At 40.1% G+C, this 23,727-nt stretch overlaps 1 protein-coding gene across 4 annotated transcripts in view; it reads right to left on the bottom strand.

The window, feature by feature from the left end:
• LOC308686973 (serine/threonine-protein kinase Nek1-like) overlaps window positions 1–22,711 on the bottom strand; it is a 41,032-nt gene extending 18,321 nt beyond the window's left edge. Inside the window, exons 1-6 of one of the 4 annotated variants that reach the window (XR_014029664.1) lie at window positions 5,803–5,861; window positions 4,118–5,664; window positions 3,542–3,595; window positions 3,313–3,391; window positions 2,835–2,930; window positions 1,828–2,665 (exon numbers count right to left, since the gene is read on the bottom strand). Coding sequence is in view for 3 of the 4 variants with exons in the window: in XM_081359115.1 (XP_081215241.1) it covers window positions 5,574–5,664; window positions 5,803–5,924; window positions 6,464–6,545 (295 nt within the window). In the remaining variant the exon portion in view is untranslated. Of the gene's footprint in view, window positions 1–1,827; window positions 2,666–2,834; window positions 2,931–3,312; window positions 3,392–3,541; window positions 3,596–4,117; window positions 5,665–5,802; window positions 5,925–6,463; window positions 6,582–22,253 lie in introns of those variants that run through there. The other 3 variants (XM_081359115.1, XM_081359116.1, XM_081359117.1) reach the window with 3 other exon arrangements.
• Window positions 22,712–23,727: the final 1,016 nt, after the last annotated feature.

Genomic DNA, 23,727 nt, shown 5'->3' with positions numbered 1-23,727 from the left:
ACTCAGTATCGGCTCCGATACTGTCATTTTTGCGGATCGGGTATCGGTCAGACAAGGCCGATACAAATCCGATATTGTGCGTATAGCCTACTATTCTGTGTTATTATTAAGCCCCACAAAAGGCACACAAACATTATAAAGCACCATAAGTTTTCGTGCACAATATTGTAAGTGTTCTGAAGCCATTATATAGGCTAGTATAATGTGAGATAGAAATTAAGTCGTTAAATTCAAGATCACGTAAACGTTTCCCTCCGCTTCGACTGTCAATCATTCTTCATTCAGCATTCAAACAGCGCGTAGCGTTCGGTTAGACAGTTAACACGATTAAACTCTCTCCAAGATGATTCAATGTTACTATTATTATACTTGATCTGTAGATAAAGGTCTATGGATTCGCATAAAACAACTTTATCTTGCTGGACTTTATTGCTGTACCTTAATCATGTTACTTTCTACCGGGTGTCTGTTAGCTAGATCACAACACTGGAGTAAAGTCAGAGCACTATTAGTTCTTCACGCGCGCACAGTAACTGAAATTTAAAACTGTTAAAAGAAAATGCTGAATAAACTATTGCATAGATACTGTATAATACACTACGCATCAATATGTATTGTCTTTGTGCTTTAAACTTTTCAATGCGGACTCGACACGCTGCGCGCTGTGACTCATGTTGCTTCAAGCGCATCATTCTGCGCTTGGGATGCGCATTAGCGCTGTGTGCCGCACTGTATTGGAGCCTTTCATATCATAATACAGTGCAATGAAATATTATTAATAGCCGTTCTTGTTCTGTCCTATCTATCACATGTTGCTACCTCATTAAACAGCTGTGCCATACATTTAAAAAAATGTATTTTAAAAAAAATATATATATAGTAGCCTAGGCTATGTATAAAATAATTGATATTTTTTATTTTTATCTTGTTTTTCATGAATGTATTTTACAACAATACAAAGAACAATGTGCAAAGTTTTACCAGATTTAGTGTTACACTTATTGTTTCTAATTTTATTCCCCACTAGGCTAAATGTTTTTTTTTTTTTTTTTACAAAATGTTCAGATTTTATACAATTATTGTGCACTCGTGTTTTTTCTAGACTAAATTTAACTGCTGAATTATCCACTAATATTTTATAGTAGCATTTATGTCAGATTATGATCATATATTTTTTCTTGTTGTTGTTTTTCTTTCTGAAAAAAAAAAAAAAAAAAAAAAAAAAAGCGTATGCGGTGCGTATTTTTTTCCGTACCCATGTTAACAGGTCAGAGCTTTCACACTGCACGCGGTTGCGGTCCGTCGATCTGTTCCAGGAGCGATGCGTATACAGCATGCGCTGAATTAAAGTGACAGCGCATGTTTCGTGGTCAAAATGAACACAGATTGACCTGAAAATGTAGTAATTTCACCATAAATGCGATTAATTAAATAAAATATTGTAATTTCATCCTTAAATGTATTTAATTTAATTCTACTATTTTTCACAGTCATCTTTTTTACTTTAAGACCGGGGTAAGTCAAGGAAAACTACACTGTAAAAAAAAAAAGTTGGGTCAACTTAAAAAAATAAGGCAACTTATCGCAAGCTCTTTTTTGAGTAAACTCCACAAACAGGGACTGAAGTCCACGCAACTCAAAAGATTACATTAAAATCATAAGTTGCTTCAACATAAATAGTCATGTTTAGCTAATGAATAACAGAACAAAGTATTTTTAGTTGGCTGAACACAAATGGACCTATTATCTTATAGGCCTATATTTATTTATTTATATATTATTTAAATAGTTTAATTAAATAAGAGAAAGACCATAACACGAGTCAGATAACTTTTTTATTTTTTTATTTAAACAGTTTGTGTCTGATGCACAACAATGCCATTATCGTAGCAAGTCTTGAATTTGTTAACTCAATGCATGGTACTTACCAATGCATGTTAAAGAACATTAGCCTGAAGGTTGAGTTCACCCAAAAATGAAAAGTCAGTCATCACTGATTTACCCTTAAATTGAAATTGAAATTAAAAAGAAGATATTCTGAAGAATGCTGGTAACTAAACAGTTGATGGTAGCCTTAAAATACTGCGGCAGTCAATGGCTACTATCAAATATTTGGTAGTAACATTCTTCACAATATCATCTTTTGTGTTCAGCAGAAGAAATAAACTCATTCATGTTTCGATCGAACAACATGAGGGTGAGTACATGATGACAGAATTTTCATCTTTGGATGAACTATCCCTTTAAAGCTAAGGTTAAAACCAATTAATACTTAACATTAATCAATACATTGACAGAGCAGGATTGTTTTTTTGTTTTTTTAGTCATTAACTATAAAAGTACCAGTGTCCAGTGGAGGAATGTCACACAAATTTTCCCATGACATTTGCAAAATGGCTTTGTCTTGCAGAGAATGTACCTCCAAGATCCATGAAAATCTTCTGAATTACTTTGAAAGTATACTTCAGTTCTTTAATCCATATTCAGTGCATTCATGAGTCCGAACAAGCGTATACTGCTGGTAGATCTGTAATGTCCTCAAGAACAATGACCTCTTCCAGTATTAGTTGGTCAGAGTTGGTAGTGATGTAACAGCGGCATCTTCGGCCACAGTAAGGATTCCGATCTCTACATCTCTGGTGCCGTGGTCTAAAGGATCAGTATCCTGGGAGAATAATTCATGAGATAGGGGTATTAATTGAAGTGTAAATTTAAAAATAATAACAACAACAACATTATTATTATTTATGTTGTTGTGTAAATAACCTGAATACATGTAAAACATAAATAGATTAAAAAATGACCAAGAAATGAAAATGAAAATGGTAATTTACCAGACGCATCCTGGGTAAACTTGTAGAGTTTTCATGCTGGAAAAGTGGCAATCCCTCAAGATCTGTTGTTTTCTGACGTGTGGTAATGTCACTCACCTAAAAAGAAAGGAAAAAAAATACATTTTTTTTTTTTAATCTGCAGATGCACTATGACCTCAACTCTTAATAATTTAACATAGGGATCTCTACTGCTTTGGGAGTTAAATGTATACAGCACACCCAAAAAATGATAATTCTGTCATCTTTTACTCTTCCTTGTGTAATTCCAAATCCATATGATATGGTCCATAACAAAGATTTTTTTAAAGAATGTACAGATTGCTCTTTTACATACAGTGGAATCAAAAAAGATGTAAAATCATCAAATTTATCAACAAAACATGCACAGTTTCCCAATTGACAACTGCATGAAAAACAGACTGATGTCATAATTAAGTTTATGATATTGATAACTGATATTATAAAGTTATTTACTTACTATTTTCCTCTCTATATGTGTTCATTCAAAGTAGATTCTCATGGTCGACGTTACAGATACACGAAAACTCCATGGAGATCTGTAAAAAACGAGTCAGTTGCAATCACCACAAAGTTTTACTACTATAAGTATTCCTAAAATGTTCTGAAGAAATAATAATTAATAATAATCTTTAGAAATAATAATTAAAATAATAATGAATATTGACAGTTGCTATTAAATGGTTTACCTCATCCTTTAGAAAAAGTGCAGGTGGCAGGCCATCTCTCTCTGAACTCCTCAACTAGTGTAAATACATAATGAGCAAACATCTCATTTGATATGACAAAACATACAGTTGATTATAAAAATGATAAATACCAGACATGTTCAAGTCCCTAAAGGCCAAGTCAAGTCTTAGTTTGTACCTTTTTTTAACAATATTTCTTTCAGCTAACCTAGTAATTGTAATTAACAGTGTTTAAAACTTTCAAAACGGATTTCTACTTCAAAAATGTTTAATATAGCACATCAATTATTACTTAAATCATTAATGAATTAATTTAAAATAAAAATTGTATTCACAATAAAAAAATATTATTTTTAAAATACATTACATTATGCCATTACATTATGCCAACTAAACGTGCTGTGTATTTTGAGCTATTTGAGCTGCCGTAGTTTGCTGTAGTTCTAATCTAGGCAGTGATTATTAGTAATGTAGTCTTCCAGAGAGCGCCGGCGGTAACAAACCCCTTGTATAAACAAGCGATACAGTAAACAACACAAAGAGCAATATTCCCGTCAGTGTGTCGTTAATACATACCTGTGACTCTTTAGAAACGCTGGATTGAATAGGCAGGATAACATCAGCATTGGCAAAAGCACCCAAAAGTGTGCGAAATCGGCAGTAGGCCTACTGGTGAATTACATCAGGCTATCAGTTTTGGAAGAGCACAATACATACATGACAAATAACATACAGTCGATTATAAAAATGATTAATACATACCAGTGATTCTGCAGAAACGCTGAATTGAAGGCAGCACTCCGACCGCTACCGACTTTTCACCCGCCTGATGCTTCTCACCAGCTGCAGACAGAGTCCTAACCGCCGAGTAGCTGAAGTCTCAAACTGCGCATGCGTTCAGGGCTCAAACTGCGCACGCGCTAACAAAAAACGCGGACTTCAATGAAAACTAAAACGATTTAGTTTGAACAACAAAACATTGTACGTTTTCATCATTTAAGTAACGAATTTGTTGAATCAACTTAGTATGATGCATGAACACTTCCAATAAAAATATCTCAGTTCATTTGACTGTTTTATGTTTATTTGGAGAACTTTCAGTAAGTTGGCTTTTTTACAGTGTACAATTTACCTCAACAAGGGACATAATGAACAACACTTGTCTCATTCGTGGAGGTGGAAAAACAATTTCTTTGTGACATGCAAGATTTATTGTATTAAAATTTAAATGCAAAAGAAAACGCATGAGAGTCGGCTGTTTTTGTCAATTTAAAGTTTTAATTTAAAATGTAATTTTAATATAAGTATACATGGTTAAATATTTGACCACTTGCTTGAGCAACTTAATATAAGTAGAAGTAATGCAGAATAATAACCCTATATATGTTGTTTAAATTGTGTTTAAACGTGCATACGTCCATTAAATAGTGTAACTTATGTGTACAAAGAGAAGCAATGCTGACAAAACTTTTTTTTTTATTTTTTTTATAAAAGTTGCTACATAACTTCTGGATTTGAAATAAAAATAGTAAGTATGTGTTTGTGGTACAGGATCAGTTATGCACTGCAAACGCAGCATATGTGAAAGCACTATAGCGTGCTACTCCTGCACCACAACACGCACCGCACACTCACTGCACACGGAGTATGTGTGAAACGGGCGTGACTTTTACATTCGGGTTGGAACATGCCTGCCGTTAGCTAAATAAATATGATTTATGCCTCCGTGCAGCGCGCACACGCAAAGCTGGGAATAGGGCGGAGCTGGATTGTGAATTAAACCAATAACGTTACCCGTTTTCTGAACAAGCGCGCTCCATCACTGGTTTTGTTTTAAAGGAGAAAAAACATACATTGCTGGACTCGGTCGAGGCCAATGACGAAATCTGAGACAAATCCGAGTGCAAATGAGTCAAAGACAATAGAAAAACGTCCTACTGATCTAGCATGCAGCTATTATAAAGTTTTATCAAACGGTAAAAGATTAAAGGAACATTACCATCCATCTCTAAGAAAATTAAAACAAACACACCTTCAAATGAATCCACATAGGAAACAATATATCCATGATTCAGAGACTTCAAGATCTCGATTTCCTTCCTGACTGTGAGAAGACTCTTTTTCTGAGAGGAATATTTTTTATTTTCGTTATATTTTTAGCAAAAGAATCACTTAAATTTAAAAATAAAGCTTACATACACACATTGAAAAATTACATTTTAATAAACTAATTATTATGGCATATTAATGATTGTACTTACATCTCTGCAGTTGATCTCTTTGACAGCATAGGACTCTCCCTCTTTGTTGGTCAGAAACACTTTTCCCGAGACCCCTTGTCCATATTCTTCCATTACAGTGTGTCCATGTTTTTCTAAAAGTCCTAAAATCAAAGTTTAGAATTAGAAACAAAATGTCCCTAAATATTTTTATTTTTAATCTTTATTTTAAGATTTTTAACGATAATTAAAATTATTTTTTTTACGATATGTTTGATTTTTGAACGATACCCAGCCCAAATTGCCAGGGATTTTAAGGTATGTATTTTTTTTCTCAAGGTTGACTTTGCTGAATTGACTCTATGAACTTCAAATATGTGTGTAGCGCTGTCATTTTTTGTAATCACTTTAAATAATTTTGAAGAAAATATTTAAGCTCAGAAGAGAGAATCACGATGCATTAAGGAATGTTAGCACTGAATTTTAGCTCATTAAATTAATGGCTCAATTGATATTAAATACACATACACAGGACTAAATGTAATATTCATTTACCTTTAAACATGATTGTTTTCAAATAAATTTAGTACAACACATGTTTACACTTAAAAAAAATAAATTGTCATTTTCTGAGGGTGATTTGATGTTTAAAGCTGCTAACACAAAACTGATGTTGCTCAAATTCATCATGAAATTAACTTACTGAATGAAGGAGGTAGTCCAATGCTATTAATTGATGATCCACTGGCAGCACTGGCATCAGAGAGTTTGCGATAGTGAGGCATCTTTGGGGGGGAAAATACGTCCTCTTAATAAAGAATCTGTGAAATTCACATATTGAATATTGTTGAATGAGCCCCTTTAGTGTTCAGCTCAACATATAATAAAACAAAATATTCCTTGTGAATCTTAAATCTGTGGTAACTTGTTACTGAATTTCTGAGCATGAAACATTACAGTTTTTTTTAATTGCTTGCACAGTAAAAGTGGAGCTTGAGGCTCACTCAGCGAAACCATTCACACATGTACCGAATCTTCAGACCAAGTCTGCAAAACTACAAGCACATTATACGCTTTACACTCAGCAATTGTAAAACAAAGTTTTAGCAAAATGCTCTACAGTACTTTATTTGCTTGTGTTTTTGCTATGACTTTTCTGTAGCCTGTTTTTTTTTTTTTTGAGATTGATATGCTGATTTTTTTATGTTTGTGTGTGACTCTAAAGGATGCTGTTTATTTTTTTGTGCATGATGCTTAAAAATGCATCATTATAACCAGGCTTGGGAGGGTTACTTTAAAAATGTATTCCGTTACAGTTACAAATTACTTCATAAAAAAAGTATTCAGTAACGTAATCCAAGTACTATAATATGAAAGTAATGTAACTGATTACTTTTGGATTACTTCAAGGTCACATATATAAATAAAAAAATCAAGCAAGAAGAAATATTATAAATAAAATAAAATAAAAAATAAATTATTTATTAAGAATTTGGTCCAGTGTACAATATTTGCTAAATATACACACAGGCCTGAATATATATTTATGTAAAGGGCTATACAGACATCTAGTGGCTAATGTATGGTATTACAGATTATTTTGTTTTATTTTTAACTAATTTTTAACTAAAACATAAAAACACAACATTTAAAATTTTTACACAATCTACATATTAGTTTATTTTAAAATAGGCCTACATGTTGACTAATGACCGTGATCTTTCTTAATTTGCCTGACTGAACTTGGGGCGTTGGCAGTGGGAGTTCCCCTACGTTACCTAGACAGCAAACATCCCGTCACGCGAGAAAAGATTAAGAAAGGACATTTTGGGTACTAAAAAAGATACTCTCCTAATTTCTACAAAAAAGCAGCGGAATTTCCATGAACGAAAAGCGATTTTACCCGCAGGCAGCAATTTCTACTAGCAGCAGTGATTCAATCTGCGTCTGAGGACATTGTAGAAAGCTGTTATTTGCGCATGCACCAGCGCGTAGCACACGTGAGTCATTAGGGACTTTAAGCAACAGCCTCTGGTGGAACGGCAACGGCATTCTGGCGTTGTATTGCGCATGCGCGAATTTAACTGCTACTTTGCGACGTTCTACTGTAACGGTCTACTACGGGAGAACAGCTGATTTGCCGGAGTCGCTACAACGTGAGAGATTAGGTAAATAAATGTTTTGTTTTATGGCATATGACATTGTAATTGCATCAGTTTATGATTGTACCATTAGTCTTTTATATAATATGTGTTAAAATGTTTTAAACTTAAGCTAATTTTTTTGTATCTCAATAAATGAATTAATGCCGCGTTGCGCTGTCCTGTTTACGGTTGCTTAGTGATTTTTAAGTTCTTGGCTACGGCGGTGTGACAGCATACTTCCGGTCGCCGTAGCCGTTCCATTCGCAGCTGTTGCTTAAAGTCCTAATAGTCCCTAATTACTAGCAACGGAACCAGGAACTACTGTAATCAAGCAGCGCTTAGTGTTATTATGCCAAAATACTTATTTATTTAGTTTTAAATGAAACCATTGTTATCCTGAAAGTATTCCCCCTTTTTTCAAAATGTAACTATAATCTGATTACTACGTTTTTTGACGTAACTGTAACGGATTACAGTTACTGGATTTTTGTATCCTGATTACATAACGCCGTTACATGTATTCCGTTACTCCCCAACCCTGATTATAACGGAGTGTTGTTGGAACTCTTGCTGTAGATTCACAGTGGTGGTAAAGTCAAATTTAAGTCTGTTAATAATGTAACACTGAGGGATTAAACACAGAGATCAGTGAATCAAGCGTGAGATAATGCTAGCATCTCGTTCTCCTCACTATCATTTACAGGATAAACATGAATGAACATCAGAAAGTATGTTGAAAGATTCAGAACAACTTACTGAGAAGTATCTGTTGTAATCGCTCAATCAGTGTGATCCGCAGAAATAAAACTGCTTGTAAACAATGTCACGTAGCATTACATTCATTTTATTGAAGCCGTGTGGATTACTTTTATGATGATGGATCCGCTTTTTTTGGGCTTTCAAAATCTAAGGTACCATTTACTCCCATTATAAAGCTCGGAAGAGCAGTCCTAGTCCTAGTAAGCATTATGATTGTGTTTGGCTGAAAATGATTGTGTTTGTTTTCATTTTTGGGTGATCTAACCCTTTAAGATGTGTTTTACCTTTACACTGAATGGAACTGAATTGTATTCTCTTATTTAAACTTTTTTTTTTTAATTATTTGATATATAGTATTTAAAATAGTATGTCCATTTTGCACAAAGACACAAAAAATTATCAACAAATCGTTAGGTATATGAGACTATACACTTTAGTCTCAACAGACCAAAAAAGCTTTGTAAAGCAGAAGTTAAAATCACAAAATTAAAAAGAAATAATTACAAAAGCAGAGTATTAATCTGAGCTTAGTAATTGACAGTATATTAGCCTACATTTGATTTACCCCATTACAATAGTCCCTTTACAGTTATTGCTATCATTAAAATACACTTGTAGGTTTCAAATTCTAAATAAGGCACATCTAATGTCCAAATAACAAATATTTTAGTATATATAATGTACTTTATTATGTCTTTCAATTCAAACACATTTAACACAATTATACAAATTGACAGTTCCTTTAAAGACATCATATTTTCCCCCAATAAATATTCCTTATTTTTCCTTCTACATTTTTTTCTTTTGTGATAATACCCACCAACACACAGCCTAAAACACACACATGATTAGAACAATAACCAAAAAGTACATAGTTAGACACTTTTACATATGATTTAAGGGGGGAAAGACAAAAACAATAAATAAATAAATAAATAAATAAATAGTAATAAAAATGTAACATTCACATATTTATATCAAACTCTTATAATGAGACATAATTCATAAAAGTTATTCAAGTAATATTATTTGAATATCAAATATTCAATATTAAATAAGTCAATAAATAAAATAACAAATAACTAGAAATAAAAGGGAGGGAGGGTTATATAAAAATGTAGTTAATGTAGGCTAATATATATTCCTTTATTTTATGGAATATTCTTTGATTTTAGAGTTGCACATATCTTTTCAAAATGTATACATTTGCTCTTAATTTAATGTTATCTTCTCCATAATGTACTTCTAAACTAAATCTACTCATTTAAAACTGGGGTTCCCTTTCGTCAGCAGGGAACTCCGACGCCTCGTCGGGGGAGTTCCCCTGACGAATTGGGATCACGCTAGGGAGACCAATTGCCTTCGAGTGAATTAAAACGAGCCAATGAACATTGGCATGCAACATTTGCATTCCGCAGCCCGCCTACTAGTGCGGGTATAAAGGCGGAAGCAAGCGCATACACAAATGCTTTTTGCTTCGGAGCCGACCGGTTTTGTCCTCTCTGAGTGAATGAGCTTAAGACTGTATCTTTCTTATGCTCTACGAGTCTGCTGTTTCAGGAGGGGATCTCTCTGTGTTGGTGAGATGGCGCTTCAGCGACCACGCGATTCCTGTCTGCCGGCTGTCTACACTGTTAATTCAACAGTCCTGTCTGTCCTGTCTACACTGTTAATTCAAAAGCTGTTTTCACAGCTGGTAAACGGTTGAGTGCGCACAGCGGGCTTGCAGTTTCCCCGCTGTGTTGCCGCGTTGGATCCCTGTGTGCTTCAGCACAATAAAGAGAGTACTTTCTTCCTGAAAGAGCAACACGAGTGAAGATCGCGTCCTTTTCAGGATGACGTTTCACTCGTGTGTTTCTGGATGCGATCGTTTCCTGTCCTCATTGACGGCCACGACCGCTGTTTCACATGCCTAATCAGTGTGTTGAAGCTGCGTTCGTGGGTGGTTCATGTTCTCTCATGAGTGCATGACCACGTCGGCACGTTGTTCGTCTCCCCTTTTTAAAGGATCGAGCCGTTCAGCGTGCCGTGTGCCGTCGAGCGCCGGCTGACAGCGCGGGTTGTCACGGCAACTCAGCGCGCGTCATTCGGCGCTCTAGATGCGCGGCCGAGACTCGTGTACCTCTACGAGGTTGAGTCCCAATTGCTTGTTCCCCAATTTAGTTCCGTTCTAAAAAGAGGACTACTTTGGTTAATGAGCATTTGGTGGTCTGAGGGTTACAGTGTGGAACGTCTCGCCAGGTGAAAGACCCTCACGAGCTTCCTACTCCTCTAGCGCATCGCAAACATGCTGAGACTGTGTTCGTGGGTGGTTTATGCTTTCTTATGAGAGCATGACCACGTCGGCACGTTGTTCGCCTTGCCTGCAGGCTTGAGCGCTCAGTGTGCCGTGTGTCATCGAGGCGATGGCCACGTTCACTGTCTTGCATGCCTGGTTGACGGCCACGATCACTGTTTCACATGCCTAATCAGTGTGTTGAGACTGCGTTCGTGGGTGGTTCATGTTCTCTCATGAGTGCATGTCCACGTCGGCACGTTGTTCGTCTCGTCTTTCTCGTAAAGACTTCAGCCGCTCAGCGTGCCGTGTGCCGTCGAGGCTTTCGGATGGGGTTCTGGTCCTTCTCATGAGGGGCCGAGCATTTCATTCGGGGCTCCAGGGAGGACAGATGTTGATTGCTACATCGGAGAGAGGGCTGTTATACTCTAAAAATGATGCTGAGTTCCTACTATAATGGTGTGTTCTCATGCTGAAGGTTCAGACTTGACAGCCACACTTTCCTGGGCTATTCTTAAGTGCCTGGATGTGTGTGAAAAATTTTGGCAGTACGGAAGCTTTTTGGTGCCAATATGGCAAGCCAAACATGCCTAAATCTGCAGAAGTTTTTCCTCTCTCACTACCCCTGCACTTTCACTGCACGTGGGTAGTTCTGACTCGGGGTGGAGCTGCGCTTAGTGACTGACCGTGATTAGTCACAACGCTGGCCCTCGGTCAGACGATGTCCACACTAGTGGTCCAGGAGCGCCTCAAAACCAGCCCGCTCAGAGTTGTTTCCCCCTAGCAAAAGGTAGGGAAATAACTCTGAGAGAAGCGACCAGAGTATGTGACGTTCTGCTCTTCGGGAGTGCGTGTCATCACCACTCCTTCCCCCGGGGGAGGGCCGGGTGGAGAATTTTGTTTCTGTTACCAGCGGTACCCAGTTTCAGCAGTCCACTTCCTCTAAGTCGCTCACGGGCCCCAGCGCTCAGATGGCAGTGAGGGCTTCGGCCTCGTCACTCTCGTCTCTCGCTGGGTGAGGCGGAAACCAGGACTCGATGCCCCCGGGCCTCGCTCCTCGTTTCCCCTCACGGTCGAGACTGGCAGTGAAATAAGACCAGTCTCCTCCGTCCGAGAGGGTCAGAATGGCAGTGCGCGCCGCCCCCGAGCTGCGCCGCTCTCGTTCCCCTCTCCCCAGCTCTCAGATAGCAGTGGCGCCACCCCGGTCACGTCACTCCTGTCTGCCGCTGGGCGGGAAGGTACGGAGACCAGCAGCCGCCCTTGGGCCTCGCTCCTCGTCTCCTCCCCTTCTCTCGCCAGGCGACAGCCCGCAGCAGAACACTCTAGGGTCTTCTCTGCCGTTTGTCCCCGGGTGGAAGCAGGTAGGTGTTGTCCAAGCACACACCCAGGCCCCGCTCTCGGCCGCTACAATGCCACCGGAGCCATGTCCCTGTCTTCCGCCTCGCTGCCCCTCCGCGGGTACGCCGGCGGTGCGGGTGGGCTCGTTGCGGCAGTTTCTCAGAGCCTGGCTAGCGCTCCCGAGGCCGTCGCACTGGCTCATCCACACCATCCGGCTCGGCTATGCAATTCAGTTTGCACACCGGCCTCCCAAGTTCAAGGGCATCCACTTCACCCGTGTGCGTCCAGTGGATGCTCCTATCTTGCGGAAAGAGATCGACGCCCTGCAGGCGAAGGACGCGATCGAGCCGGTCCCTCCAGCCGATATGAGGTCAGGGTTTTACAGCCCTTACTTCATTGTACCCAAGAAAGGCGGTGGGTTATGGCCCGTCCTGGATCTGCGAGTATTGAATCGGGCCCTGCACAAGCTCCCGTTCAAAATGCTCACGCAGAAAGGCATTTTCGAATGCATTCGTCCCCGGGATTGGTTTGCAGCGATCGACCTGAAGGACGCGTACTTTCATGTCTCGATTCTTCCTCGACACAGACCTTTCTTCGGTTTGCTTTCGAGGGTCGGTCATATCAGTACAAGGTCCTACCCTTTGGGCTGGCCCTGTCGCCCCGTGTCTTCACGAAAGTCGCGGAGGCGGCCATTGTTCCCTTGAGAGAACAAGGCGTTCGCATTCTCAACTATCTTGACGACTGGCTCATTCTGGCACACTCGCGAGATGTGTTGTGCGATCACAGGGACATGGTGCTCCGGCACCTCAGCCAGTTGGGGCTTCAGGTCAACTGGGAGAAGAGCAAACTCTGCCCCGTGCAGAGGATCTCTTATCTCGGTATGGAACTGGACTCGGTCGCCCAGACTGCGCGCCTCACGGAGGAACGCGTCCAGTCGGTGCTCAACTGCCTCAAGTCTTTTCGAGGCAGGTCAGCGGTTCCACTGAAACAGTTTCAGAGGCTTCTGGGGCATATGGCAGCCGCAGTAACGCCGCTCGGTCTGTTGCATATGAGACCGCTACAGCACTGGCTTCGCGATCGAGTCCCGAGGTGGGCGTGGCAGAGCGGCACGTTCCGGGTCAAAGTCACCCCGCACTGTCGCCAAACCTTCACCCCTTGGTCGGATCCTGTGTTTCTACGGGCCGGAGTGCCCCTAGTCCAGGTTTCCAGGCATGCTGTGGTGTTCACAGATGCTTCTGCCAAGGGTTGGGGGGCCACGTACAAAGGGCATGCAGTCTCGGGTCTGTGGACGGGGCCCCAGCTGCATTGGCACATCAACTGCCTAGAGTTGCAAGCAGTACGCTTAGCCTTGTGTCGCCTCAAGGGGCTTCTCAAACACAAGCACGTACTGGTCCGTACGGACAGCACTGCGACCATTGCGTACATCAACCGACAAGGTGGTCTGCGCTCCCGTCGTATGTCGCGACTCGCCTCCCACCTCCTCCTATGGAGTCAGAAGCATCTGAGGTCGCTTCGTGCCGTTCATGTCCCAGGGGAGTTCAATTGTGTGGCCGACGAGCTTTCACGTCAGCCTCCCCTTCCGGGAGAATGGCGACTCCATCCCCAGGTGGTCCAGCTAATTTGGCGAATCTTCGGAGCCGCACAGGTAGACCTGTTTGCCTCTCCGGACACGACCCATTGCCAGTGGGATTGCTCCCTGACCGAAGGAACTCTCGGCACGGATGCCCTGGCACACAGCTGGCCCCGGGACTTACGCAAATATGCGTTTCCCCCAGTGAGCCTTCTTGCACAGACCCTGTGCAAGGTCAGGGAGGACGAGGAGCAGGTCCTTTTGGTGGCCCCGTATTGGCCAACCCGGACTTGGTTCCCAGAACTCATGCTCCTCGCGACAGCCCCTCCTTGGCCGATTCCTCTGATGAGGGACCTACTTTCTCAGAGAAGGGGCACCCTAGTGCACCCGCGTCCAGACCTTTGGAAATGGATGGGACGCGGAGGTTCTAGATGGCCTGCCACAGGCAGTGGTAGATACCATCTCTTCAGCTAGAGCCCCCTCTACAAGGCGCCTCTACGCTCTGAAGTGGAACCTGTTCGTCGGCTGGTGTTCTTCCCACGGGGAGAACCCACGAACTTGCCCGGTCAGAGTCGTGCTCTCTTTCCTACAAGTGGGGGTTGGAGCGAAGGCTGTCTCCCTCCACTCTCAAAAGTGTATGTTGCCGCAATAGCCGCACATCACGATGTAGTTGACGGTAAGTCTGTGGGGAAGCACGACCTGGTCATCAGATTCCTCAAGGGTGCTAGGAGGCTAAATCCACCTCGCGATTTGCACCCTGTACCCTCTTGGGACTTAACTTTAGTGCTTAGAGCGCTCCAAAGTCCTCCTTTTGAGCCTTTGACGACAGTTGAGCTTAATATCCTGTCCATTAAGACAGCGCTCCTGTTAGCATTGGCTTCCTTCAAGAGGGTAGGGGATCTGCAGGCTTTTTCGGTCGACGAATCGTGCCTAGAGTTCGGGCCTGGCCTTTCTCATGTTATATTGAGACCCCGGCTCGGATATGTGCCCAAGGTTCCTACCACTCCCTTCGCGGACCAGGTAGTGAACCTGCAAGCGCTGCCCCAGGAGGAGGCAGACCCAGCCCTAGCTTTTCTCTGTCCCGTCCGGGCCCTCCGGGTTTATATAGACAGAACGCAAAGCTTCAGGACCTCAGACCAGCTCCTTGTTTGTTATGGAGGCCAGCAGAAGGGGAAGGCTGTCTCCAAGCAGAGGTTAGCCCACAGGCTAGTGGATGCTATCACCAGGGCTTATGAGTCCCAGGGTGAGCCCTGCCCACCCAGGTTGCGGGCTCACTCCACTAGGAGTGTTGCCACTTCCTGGGCTCTGGCACAAGGCGCCTCGCTAACAGACATTTGTAGAGCTGCGGGCTGGGCGACACTGAACACGTTCGCTAGGTTTTATAGCCTACGTGTGGAACCTGTTTCCTCCCGAGTACTTGCTACGGCTAGTATTTAGAGGGAATAGGTGTGTCGGCTTGCGACGCCATTCCGTGAGCGGATACGTGCGTCTTTTTGCTCTGTTTGGTTACCCAACAAACGGCTAACCTCGTGAGTTCCTCCATCACCCCCTCCGGTGCCAGGCGTTGCGGACCGCCCGGCACCAGGTCTGCTACCTTCAGTAAGGAGTTGCTAGTAGACTGGGTGCTTTTTCCAGTGGTCCCTGCGGCGACCCGTGATTGCCACGTGCAGTTCAGCCGTGTCTTCCCCTTGACAGACTCACTCTGTCGTCCCTGTTGAGTACGCTCCTCACTCCTCCGGACTGGGACTACCTTCATGGACTGCCATATGTTTCACTACCCTACGTGGTTAGTACATGTGTGTATTTGACGGCCTTCCTCTAGGCTGCCTCAGCTTCCGCAGCGTTCCCCCCCCCCATTATTTCCTTGGGGTTGGGCACGCTTTCCCAGTGTTATCCAATATCCACTGATTGGGTCTTGCGGAACAGCAGTGTGATTCCCTAGCTAGCTCCCGCAAAATTTCTGAAACTGCTGCAGGGCTGTAGCTTAGCTGGGCGCTGGAAGGGGCCAGCACCATGGCGTTTTGGTAGGGATCCCAATTCGTCAGGGGAACTCCCCCGACGAGGCGTCGGAGTTCCCTGCTGACGAAAGGGAACGTCTCGGTTACGTATGGTAACCCTCGTTCCCTGAGTCCAGGGAACGGAGACGCCTCGTCCCGTCGCCATGCTGCTGTACCTTCGCGGAGGACTGGACACCGTCTGGCTCCTCAGCGAAAAGCATTTGTGTATGCGCTTGCTTCCGCCTTTATACCCGCACTAGTAGGCGGGCTGCGGAATGCAAATGTTGCATGCCAATGTTCATTGGCTCGTTTTAATTCACTCGAAGGCAATTGGTCTCCCTAGCGTGATCCCAATTCGTCAGGGGAACTCCCCCGACGAGGCGTCTCCGTTCCCTGGACTCAGGGAACGAGGGTTACCATACGTAACCGAGACGATTCTTGCTTTCTCCAAAAAAAATGATTGCATTAAAAGTTGTAATTCTCAGCATTCTAAATAAGTATACATCATCTTTATTAAGTAGCATAGATCCTATACCCAAAACTATATTTTGTATCTTTATATATTTAGTTTCTTTAAAAAAATCTTCCCTGAATTAGGCTATTCTGTTCACTGACATACTTCTGTTCGCTAGAAGTTCACTGCAACTTATCCAACATCCTAAAGATAAATTATTATAATTAGAAGATATTTCTAGTGTTATAAAATATCGCATATTAATTTTCCAAGCAAAATGTATATTAGAATTATTGCGCTCCTATATGGCGCGCATGCGCGCAGCAGCGCTTGTTCAATATGAAGATTAGCAGTAAAATGGGGGGGGATATGCTTTGAGGTGAATAAAGATGCATAAAATTTTCTACTAATAATTTTATATAAAAATATTTTTTCTAAGTTTTTAAAAAAAATCATATGCTAACAATGCCGATTTCAATTACAATTTCGTTATTTCAAATGTAGGCGCTCATATAAGCGACGCCGGCGCGACCACAACAGTGCCCAGTTGAAACAAAATGTAAGAAAGTTCTAAATCTAATGAGGATGATCACTGGACAGTATTGGGGAGCAGATAAAAAGTCTTTGATGTACATTTATACAGCCTTAATAAGATCTTCCATAGACTATGGATGTGTAGTTCATAGCTCAGCATGTAAAACTGCTTTAAGGAAACTTGAGAGGATTCAATTCAAAGCTATAAGAATTGCTCTAGGAGCTATTAAAACAACCCCCACGAGTGCGTTATTAGTAGAATCTGAAGAATATCCACTTAGTCTAAGATATATTAAGTTGTCTCTAACATATTGGGTTAGGCCGATGGGAAGTATCAATAATCCAGCAATTTCTGTTCTTAATGATTGCTGGGAGTATCACACAGAATCAAAAGGGTTTGGCTGGAACATTAACAGTATAGCAGAACAATATAGAGTTAAAGAATTTAAATTTAGTCCTTCACTGGTTTTAAGTGCGGTTCCCCCATGGTTTCTTCCATCACCTGAGGTTAACAGTGAATTACTGAAAGAAAAGAATGAATATACAAATGAAAAAAGTTTTGCAACATATTGCCAGGGATATTTAAAAACATCATTCAATGGATACGTTCAAATATATACTGATGGATCAAAAGATCCAAAAAATGGGCACTGTGGTATTGGGATATATATCCCAGAATTTAACAAAAGAGAGGGGTATAGACTAAATAATTTTTTATCTGTAGCCTATATTCTATTGAAATGACTGGGTTAATAACAGCCCTTAGGTGGATTGAAGAGGTTAAGACATTGAGAAATGTTATATGTACAGATTCCATGGCAGCTTTACTTAGTCTAGATACAGGTCACTCTTCAAGAGAAGATTTGATCAAGATTTGATACTATCATCTATCGGCACAACCCTAACAGACACACACACACACACACACACACACACACACACACACACACACACACACATGTCTGGTTCACTATCTTTGTGGGGACTCTCCATAGACGTAATGGTTTTTATACCGTACAAACTGTACATTCTATCCCCTTACACTGCCCCTGTCCCTAAACCTACCCATCACAGGAAACATTCTGCATTTTTACTTTCTCAAAACAACTCATCCTGTGTGATTTATAAGCCTTTTGAAAAGCGGGGACCGCTGGCTGGTCCCCACAATGTAGGTGATCTCAGGTTTTACTATTCTTATGGGGACATTTGGTCCCCACAATGTAATATAAACAAGGGCACACATACACACACACACACACACACACACACACACACACACAGACACACACGCGGCTCCTTTACTTTTTGACACACATACATTAGAGGCGCACATACATTTTGAGACAGTTTTGTTTATCTAAAACTGAAATACTTGGTTCGGTAGATTTTATAAGTATTTCATTATATACTTTTAAAAAGAACCGAATATTTTTTTCAACTTTAGTTTAATTATTTTTGTGACCCATTTGTATGGACAATGATGTGTTAGGAGCCACTTCTTCAACTCTTCTTCAAATGTAAGATGATTTTTAAATTTTTATAAGCATTTCATTATATACGTTTAGCAAGATATTTATTTTATAAATATTTCATTTATATACTTTTAAAAGAACAGAATATTTTTCAACTTTAGTTTGATTGTTTTAGATTATATAATTTATATAAAGGATAGAATGTTTTATGTAAGATAATTCTTTTATATTATACAGTTTTAAAAAGAACAGAGTGACGTTGTTTCAGCACAGTGACCAGACAGCTGTCAGTGCCCGCTCTGGAATGCGAGGGGGGCGTCTGTGACACACCATATAACCACACACACACATAACTAGAACATGACACCGGCCGTCAAAACATCTGTTCTATTTAAATAGGTCAAAAACTATCCTTCAAAACTATGATTTAGGACTAGATAGGTCATAGGGCAAAACTAACTGTCAAAACTACATGATCGATAGGGCAAAGGTTAATCCCATGACCTCGTTCGGGAAGTTCAACCCATCAATCATAAAGGTCACAGGAAGTTCAACCTGTCAAAAGGTCAAAGTCATTAATCATTTTGACAGAAGGTCCCTGCTGGTAAGGACAACTCCCATAATTCCACATGGCCATATAAAGACACACTTTAGCCTCAACACTTTAGCCACCCCCTGATCCCTAAACAAACCCCTAAACCTACCCATCTCCACCCCTTACCCCGGATTTCCACCAACTGCGGAGCGGCTGCGGATCGGCTCCGCTGCGTGTCGGCTCCGTGCGCCGTCGTCCTTCAATACCCACCAGGTCCGGATTTGTTGCGGAACGGCTGCGGCCATGACTGACAGCTGAAAGCACGAGGACCCACGAGATCTCGCGAATTCACGTATGATCGCGCGATATAAGTGCTGAATTGCTGCGGAGCTCTCCGGCATCCGGCAAAAATAGAAGCTCTGTGTATCTGCTCCGGAGGGCTGCGGATCGCCGGAGTCGGAACGCAGCCGTTCCGCATTTAGTGAAAATACACACATTGACTTTAATGGAAACTTATTGACTCCGCCGCCGTTCCGGAGCGGATCCACAGCCGTTCCGCAGTTGGTGGAAATTAGGGGTTAGATCTGGATTCAACACCCCCCTGGATCTCAACTGAAACGGGTCAGTAATATCTGGGCCAATAACAGATTGTAATATTAAGAATCACCGAAAACCAAACAGTTTTCAAAGTCTGGGCTTTCTAATGATAAGTATTGTGTTTCTATTCCAAAGAGTTGATGAGCAATCGACTCATGTTCATTTGTTTATTTTTCTTTCTTTCTTTCTTTCTTTCTTTCTTTCTTTCTTTCTTTCTTTCTTTCTTTCTTTCTTTCTTTTGAATGTTGCACTTGTTCAATTTAATAAAATTAAAACTTTATTGTGATCATTAAAATAATTGAATATTAAATATTTAGTGGCCACGTTTTGCTCATTTATTAATAGTGTGTATGTATATATAAATAGAGCTCCCCCTGTCAATGATCTAAAACCCCCTCAGCACATGTTAAAAATTCTCAGGTTAGTAAAACTTAGTAATGTCTGATCGGTGCAGAGCTCTGTAATCGAGACACCCCTCGCTGCAGCCTGTAGCACGATGACGTAGTTGGATGATCCATTACGTACTGGATGCGCATGCGCGGTGGTGCGTTTTGGTCTGTACAAAAAAAAAAAAAAAAAAAACCCTGAATTTAAGTTAAATATAAATGATGAATGACTTGAGTGACAACTGCGTGATCTGACTGCTGTGGTCAGTTTGTATATTAAACTTAAATTCAGGGGGTGGGGTTATTTTTTTTATTTATATGTATGTAGCCTACATCATCATGGCATGATGTAGGCTACGTACATAAAACTCCGTCGCTATAGAAACAAAGACGCTAAAATTCAATCATACAATGAGCTTCTCTACTACTCATTGTGAAATTGATATTTTTATATTTGCTATTAGTATTATCCATACTGTAAAATCCTTATGTTTTTATTCAACTATGTGTGGGCCTAATGAAAAATACGGGACTCCCGTCCCTGATTTGATAGAAGTCGGGACGCATCATCTTACTTGTAAATACGGGACGATTTCGTATTTTAAGGGACCCTTATGTACAGAGCACTGTGGAAAAATTAGTATTAAAGAAGGAACTCTTACCAGGCAAAATATCATTAAGCACTTTTTTTCTGACAAGATTTAGTTTCTTGATGCTGTTATTATTTTTGCATTTTCCCTTGAATGTGTAGCCTACTGGTATTTTAAGTTGTTTACAGACCGTATTGTATTGTAGGCCTTGTTGTGAATTTGGCCCTTTTCTTTAGTTTTGTTTTTCTTTTTTTTCCCATATACATATGTACTACATATCCCACAATCCCAAGTAGATTACACTACTAAATATAGTACACTACATTACCCATACACCCCCTGGCTAAGGTCTATAAGTAGGCCTCACTTCCTTCCTTTGTTTCTTTTTTGCATTGGTGAGGTGTGGGTGTTTGAATGGAGACCCAACCATGTCCTTTGAGTCCTTTCCTAAAGATGTGTTAAGTAAGTTGTTTTTGCCAATTGTATTGTTTGAATTTATTTATTTCCATTGTTTGGTTTGAGTATATACATGTTATGTTTGATGAATTATATGAGTTTGATTTCCTTTATTGTTTTGTTTGTAGTGACTTAAAACCATCTTGTACATCCAATCCATCCTGTCCATCTGTTGGCATCTGTCTATTTACATCATGTGAATCTGCAATCCATGATCTTTATGCCATGTGAATTACCCAAGACTTAATCATCTTGAACTGAAAATAAAAGAGAGCAAAGGACTGGTATCTGTCCCGTGTTTTAATCAGACACGCCATCAAGTTTCTACAACTCTGACGAACTTTGGGTATTTAACATCTGATATCCTACAGGCCTATACCTCTATGATTAAAATTACAGAGACAATTACTTGACTCATTTTTGCTTTCACTCAACAGCAAATATGACCTGAATAAAATAAAATGGCTTCATTTTAAAATGTTCTGTATACACGCATTAAATCCATCACATTTAGGTTTAAAATCATGTGATTTAAAATGTTGTAAAATTAACTTTTACATGTAGCCTAGAAACTAGGAAAGTATCACATTCATCTCACTTAAGACCAGCGCATGCGAATTATGTTCATGAACGTGACAAATGAACAAAAGACTTGGAAGGTAAAGTACCGTAATTATTTATGTTCCCTGTAAATTATTTTTTGTACATTTATAATGATTTCTTAATTCAGAATATGATCAAGATTGCGTATAGTGGATGTGTTCGGGGAATTTGCCAGTTAAAAGTATAACAATTAAAGCCCCTTAAATGAACGAAATGACTCGTAAAAAGATTCATTCATTTTGATGAACGAGATCGAACAAGAGAGTCAGCAAAATGATCCGAACTTCCCCATCAAGTACGTATTGGACCATCCAACTACGTCATCGTGCTACAGGCTGCAGCGAGGACTTCTGCGGTAATCAGCAATAAACAGGAATATCTGCTACAGCGATCTGTCACGCGCCATATTAAATCACATCAAAACAACATTGTTTGAGTTTCATGATAAAAATGGCATCGTTTGTGTCTGTCTTTAGAAAGTATTATAACACAAAACAGCTAGGCACACGCAAAAAAAAAAAAAAAAAAAAAAAAAAAAAAAACAGTGCCTTTAGTCAAGTTTCTCTAAAGGGCTCATTTTGACTAGAAATTATATTTAGAGTCTAATCATATTGCCTGATCACGAGCTAACGCTTATTTCTATTACAAAAAAAGTATTATCAAGAGTAGCCTACATGGTTTTGATTTCATTTTTGGTGCGTCATTACTTAAACCTCGCAAATTCAATCTCAAATACACAGTTATTGCAAACTGTACACAAGTAACTCATTACACTAGACTAACCTGGTTGCAGTCTTGATCGAAGCTCTTCTGTATTTTGCGTCCTTATGAAAAATGAAACCGACGAAGCTCGAGCTTGAAGTCCACGAGTTGAAACGGAGAAACTCTTGAGTGTTAAAGCACGACGATAGAAACTAAATTATACTTAACATACGGAACTGATATATTCTATTTAGTTTTAAACCATTTTCGTAACATAAATAAAAGGCAAATAAGGTTTAAATCTTTTAAAATTAATCAAAATGAACAAAAGCAAACTTTCAATGCCTTGAATGTCTTGCCTGAAAATTTAGTAGAGTTTGATAAACTTCCTTTTTCTTTATTACATCTTAACACGAGAAGCCTAATAAAGCATCATAATGACTTACTATCTCTCTTAGCTAGATCATAAGTTTAATATTATCGGATGTAGTGAAACCTGGATAAATGAGCGGTCATATCTGAGCACACTCAACATGGACAGGTATGTGCTGTATAATAAAAATAGAACAAGCAGACCGGGTGGGGGCGTGTGCTTATATGCCAACATACAGCAGAGTGTAACTGTTCGGGATGACCTACTTTTGGATGATGGGTTATCAGATTTCTTATTTATTGAAATACATAATGAAAATATGAAAAGTATAATTGTTGGAATCGTCTGTCTATCGACCTCCTGACTCTGACTTAAATTGTTTCTTGACCAAACTGGATGAAATATTAAGTAGCATCAATTACATGAATAAACATTGTTTTATTCTTGGCGATTTTAACATCAACTTAGCTAAAGATGACGGTGCGAAAAATTATTTCTTAAATTGTTTGTATTCTTCAAAAATGTTTTCCAACTATAAGCTCATATATCGAGAGTAACAGAAACAACTAAGTCCACCACTGATAATATTATTACAAATATCAATGTACATTTTGACTCAGGTGTAATTATGTCAGACTTCACAGATCATTTTCCAATTGTACTTTTTGTTGTTGACCAGGCAACAACAAAAGAAGACATTACCTCTTAAAAAAAGCATAAAAGTATTAACAGGAAAATATTTAGATAAATTGCTTGGTAATATTAGGCATAAAACATGGGATTATGTATTTAGCTGGAATACTCTGGAAGGAGCCTATAGTGCTTTTATCAATGAATTAACCAACAGTATTAATATCACTATACCGGAAAAAAAAATTGTTAAAGGAGATACAAGCAATCAAAATACTTGGCTTACAAAGGGAATCCTAAAATCAATTAAAAGAAAAAAATAAGCTTTACAAATGCTACATTAAAAATCCAACTAATGACAATAAAGAAAAATATTCTACATTTAGAAATAGACTCACAAAGTTAATACGAATAAGGAAGCTGAATTACTACACTGATTTAATTAAGGCTTCTCGAGGTGATCAAAAGCGATGCTGGAGAGTACTAAATACTTTGCTCAGCCGGGATCAAAAAGCAACTGTCCTTCCAGAAACTAATGTCAAACATAATGAT

The sequence above is a fragment of the Scardinius erythrophthalmus genome (genome assembly GCF_964197995.2).
Source record: "Scardinius erythrophthalmus genome assembly, chromosome: 2".
Taxonomy (NCBI): Eukaryota; Metazoa; Chordata; class Actinopteri; order Cypriniformes; family Leuciscidae; genus Scardinius; species Scardinius erythrophthalmus.
This window is presented reverse-complemented; position numbering and strand designations above follow the sequence as displayed.